The sequence below is a fragment of the Phasianus colchicus genome, unplaced genomic scaffold, assembly GCF_987193195.1.
Source record: "Phasianus colchicus unplaced genomic scaffold, bPhaCol1.hap1.1 HAP1_SCAFFOLD_43, whole genome shotgun sequence".
Lineage (NCBI taxonomy): Eukaryota > Metazoa > Chordata > Aves > Galliformes > Phasianidae > Phasianus > Phasianus colchicus.
Window position 1 is genome coordinate 1,299,785 of NW_028325223.1, and position 4,829 is coordinate 1,304,613.

A 4,829-nucleotide genomic window follows, 5' to 3' on the forward strand; every position below is an offset into this window, starting at 1 on the left:
GAGTGCAGACTTCATAGAGTGCAACTTGTGTCTCACTGCTCCATGGATTGCTTGGTGTGCCATACCCAGCAGGTGTTTCAGCAAACCGCGCTGAAGTCACGGCAGAGAGCCGGGTGCTCAGCTGGGCACATGGACGGTCAGCACACCTGTGGGGGAAAAGGGGACCTGGGGGCACTTGCTGACAGAAGCCATGGCAGTCAGACACAAGCTGCAGCTAGTGATGGGCAATTCTTGCAGACAGCTGAGGTCCATGCATTGCCCTCCTCAAGAGACTACATTGCGTAGCAGAAGAAAGCTGGGAAAATGCTTCTTCCTCATGATTTTTCACTTGCTGATACTTTCTGTAAGGGTTCCTGTCCAAAAGGAGAACTCGGAGATCAAGGCAGTTGAAGAACGAGTGAAGCCAGCTCCTTCTAAGAGCGAAGGAGGTTCCTGTGGAGAGAACCCTCAGACCTTGCAAGTCTTCCTCTGACACTTCAGCCATCATGGCTCAGCAAGGAGATGACCGTGGTTCTAATTCCTGCTCTGTGAGAGGAAAGGTATGGCTGGGTTTCCTTTGCTTGATGTTTCTTTCTTTTTCCCATGTTTAAGGGAAGGGGTGGAGCAGGAGGAGCCCTACTGGTCCTTTGTCACCTCAAAAACCACTTGGATTTTGCGCTCCCTGCTGACAGTCTGGGCTAATGACGTGGACATGGCTTAGGCTGTATTTTCCCTTAGTGATAATTAATCTCTCAGCACTCTGATAATCTATCTCTGGCACAATCTGGAACCTCTCTGCAAACCTTGGCTGCCCGTTCCCACTGACGTTTCTTCCTTTCTCTCCCCAGAAGCAGTGCAGCGCGCTTCCCCGTGTTTGGGAGCAGCAGCCAGCAGGCTGCCGGAGATCCAACCGCATCTTGCAGCGCGCAGAGGGACGCGATGGGAACAGAGCGTCCTTACTGCCACGCAAAAGTGAGTTTCTTGAGGCCTCTGTTATGAAGGATGGAGGAATGAATTTTGAGTATTACTTCTGAGTGGGTGCAGTGCTGCAGGGGATGTCAAATAAGCCACTGTGGAAGTGTTGGAGAGACCGACAGCGGCAGTTGGTGGCAGCAGTGAGGCAGAAGTCTGCATATAAATGCTTAGAGTCGAGTGAATTCCTTTTAGAGCCACAAAATGTGTCTCAACTTTTGCACCTGATAGTGTTTTGTTTGGTGATGCACCTCTGCTCTGTCAAATGTAGAGCTGTCAGGGAAGCTGGGGTTCTTCTGCTGTCATCTGAGCAAGAATGAGACTTTTGGTTTTTTGTTGTTTTGGGGATGGATTTGGTCTGACAGGACAATACTTCTACAGGCTACTGGTTTCTGTTAAATCAGCAAATTGTATTTTGTTGTAGGGACGGAGCCTGCGCGTCTGTGGAATGGTGCTGGGCAAGGGGGGAAGCGGAAAGCCTCCGCAGGTAAGCAGCTCTTGTGAGCTGTGGTGTGGGTACCTGCCTCTAAATAGGGCTGCATGCAGGGCTGTGTGTGATGGAGAGGAAAGGACACTGCAGATCTGTGTTGACTGCAGAAATGGCACAGTGTTGAATCAGCAGAAAGGCAAATGGAAGAAACTATGCTTGAAGACCAGAAATTTGTGTCTGACTGTGCTAAAGTCTTCCTCCAAAGAGATGTTCTTCATGTCTTTCTTGTTTCCTTTCTGTCAGAAGCTGATGCCAGTGGCCTTCCTCTGAAGCGCAGCCTTGCAGAAAGGCAGGGGGAAGCTACAGACCATGACATGGCACCCAAGAGAGGTACAGACGCACAACAGGCATCTGGGTTTGGTGCACTGTCTTTCTAACTAGGCTTTCTGTCTGTTCTTCCTGGGACTGTTCTCACTGCGTGTTGCTTGGGGTCTTAATCCCCGGGACTTATAGTTACCTTTCCTGTGCTGATTTGAAATACAAACCCACAGTTCATCCACGATCCTAAGATCCGTGACTGTGAACACTGCAGATGAGATGTGCTAGCATTGTGACCCATTTTGCAGACCGAAAGTAGTATTGGACTCTTGTTATATCTTCTTGCTTCTTCTTTCTTGCCAGAGATAGGTGCTGAGCCCAATGGAAAGATCTACACGAAAGCGGTGCAGGAAGTCCTTTCTGAGAGAGCTCATCTCCAGGCTGGAGGGCTTCCTACAACAGCAGGTCCCAGCTCAGGGAGAAGACCTTCCCCTGCAGCGTGCCCCCGCTCTGTCTCCAAGTCCCTGGCTGGATGTAAACGCAAGGGCTTGGAAGAAGAGCAGCAAACAGCAGCGCAGTTGCCTGCTACCAAAAGAGCGAGGGGTCAGAGCGGAGACAGCGTGCCGGCTCCAGCAGCACAGCCTGGGCCTGCTGCAGCACGGAGCTCCAAGCTAAGAGGTAAGAAGGTGCTGTGGTACCCACCCTGTAGGGTAGGTGCTGCCCTTATCAAGCACACTGAAGTTGCATAGGGTTTGCTTTGCTTTTTCCTTCTCTGCAGAGGGGAAAAGAGTTGAAGCCTACAAAGTCCAAAGGCAGTGAGGTGCCACAGTATGTAACCCCGACTTCATTAACTCCATGGTAGTCTTCTGCACCTTTCCACTGGAAATGTCATTCACTGAGAGGCTTCCAATTTCCTTTGTCTTTTTTCTGCCATCTGTTTTTATGGTACCCATGTTTCTGCAGTTTTGCTGCTGACAGAACGAATTCAGTTTTATTCTTGCTTTATAGCAAGAAGACAACGAAAAGAGAGAAGAGTGGAATTGAAGAAGGCTTCTCTGAGAGCTGCCGCTGCACGTGCAGAGGTGAGTCCTTGGTGAGCACAGACACGGCTCTTGTTGTTCTCAGTGCCTCTGCCTGTCAGACATGAAAGATATTGCAGAATCCCAAGGCAAGCAATGTAATAGAAAAACACCCAGCTGTATGTTTAAGGAAATCACACTGTCAGTGACAGCTGCCTAGGGGAGCTTGGATGCCTTCCTCTGGCTTGAGAAGGACACTGTTGGTAACGGCTGGAGGGTTTTTCTGTGATAAAGAGCCTTGCCATGTCGGGCACTGCGACCTTTGGGACCTCGTTCCCCCAGCAGAGCATGAATCTTACCATAGACAGCGTGTTATGGGAAGGAATGTCAGTGACCTGAATGGCAGGAACGTGCTGGGCTGCATGGGGCCGTTCTGGAAGGTTTACTGATCAGACTTTCTTAATGAGATCGCCCTAGATTGTTTCTGTCCTATCTCTATACTTGCCTTATTTCTTTCCAGTCATCCGCAATGAACACCCTTGTGGAGATGATGCAGAAGCTGCAGCTGAAGGACTGAGAGGAAGAGCATCAGAAGGCAGCGGCTGCAGCACGCAGAGTTACAGGGCAGCGTTCTGAGTGCCACCCAACTTGGCACTCCATGTTTGGTTGTAGTCAATAAAAAATAGTCACAATTAGAGATTAACAAAGAGCGCACGGCCTGATTTGTCCAGTGGCATTCCATGAGCTGCTGCACTACTGCTGGTCCAGAGTAGAAACTATGCAGCTTCGGACCACCAAGCTGCCATCCTGGCATTGTTCTTCTTGGAGGCAGTGGAACTTGGAGGTTCTCCTGCTGTTGCTGACACCTGACGTTGCCTAGGGAGGACTTGGCCACTGCACTCTGCTCCACCCCCTGTGCCACACACACACGAGTGCAGCCCACCACCCTTCCACCTGCCATGCAAACGCACCATCCCATCTTGCACACTTCAGCCACATGGCTTTCCTCCTCCTCCCCCCACCAGATCCCATTCCTGCTTCCCCTTCCCCACCCCGCCCCCCCATTGCTTTGGCCCCAGTAGCGTGCCACCCCCCGCAGCCCTCCAGTTTGCATGAGGCTTTGCTTCCTTCGTGCACAACCCCTCCATTGCTGTGCCCCTTGTTGCAGCCTTCTTTTGCAGCACCATTTAGCGATTTCACAGAATCACAGAATCACAGAATTGCCAGGGTTGGAAGGGACCTCAAGGATCATGAATCTCCAACCCCCTTGCCACACGCAGGGCCACCAACCATTCCACCTAATGCTAGACCAGACTGCCCAGGGCCCCATCCAATCTGGCTTTGAACACCTCCAGGGACGGGGCATCCACAACCTCTCTGGGAAGCCTGTTCCAGTACCTCACCACTCTCTCCGTAAAGAATTTCCCCCTGACGTCCAACCTAAATCTCCCTTCCCTCAGCTTAAAACCATTTCCCCTTGTCCTGCTGTCACTCACCCTTTCAAAGAGTTGATTCCCCTCCTCTTTGTAGGCTCCCTTTAGGTACTGAAAGGCTGCAATGAGGTCACCCCGCAGCCTTCTTTTCTCCAGGCTGAACAAGCCCAGCTCTTTCAGCCTGTCCTCGTAGGGGAGGTGCTCCAGTCCCCTGATCATCTTCGTGGCCCTCCTCTGGACCCTCTCCAACAGCTCCCTGTCTTTCTTGTACTGGGGGCTCCAGACCTGGACGCAGTATTCCAGATGGGGCCTCACAAGAGCAGAGTAGAGGGGAACAATCACCTCTCTGTCCCTGCTGGCCACCCCTCTTCTGATGGAGCCCAAGATCCCATTTGCCTTCCGAGCCGCAAGGGCACACTGCTGGCTCATGTTAAGTTTTTCATCTATCAAGACCCCCAGGTCCTTCTCCACAGGGCTGCTCTCAAGGACCTCTCCTTCCAATCTGTAGGGATGCTTGGGATTCCTCCGGCCCAAGTGCAAAACTCTGCACTTTGCCGAGTTGAACCTCATCAGGTTCACCCGGGCCCACCTTTCTAGCCTCTCGAGGTCCCTCTGAATGGCATCCCGTCCTTCAACCGTGTCAACCACACCACTCAGCTTGGTGTCTTCAGCAAACTT

At 51.7% G+C, this 4,829-nt stretch overlaps 1 protein-coding gene across 1 annotated transcript; it reads left to right on the forward strand.

Moving 5' to 3' along the window:
* Window positions 1-752: 752 nt before the first annotated feature.
* On the forward strand, window positions 753-3,425 carry LOC149912131 (zinc finger CCCH domain-containing protein 11A-like; the record flags this gene model as incomplete). The annotated part of the gene is made up of 6 exons (XM_090132726.1): window positions 753-951; window positions 1,376-1,438; window positions 1,685-1,771; window positions 2,063-2,377; window positions 2,708-2,781; window positions 3,239-3,425. Coding segments are annotated over 6 exons (795 nt in total), but the record flags the coding sequence as incomplete, so codon positions are not given.
* Window positions 3,426-4,829: the final 1,404 nt, after the last annotated feature.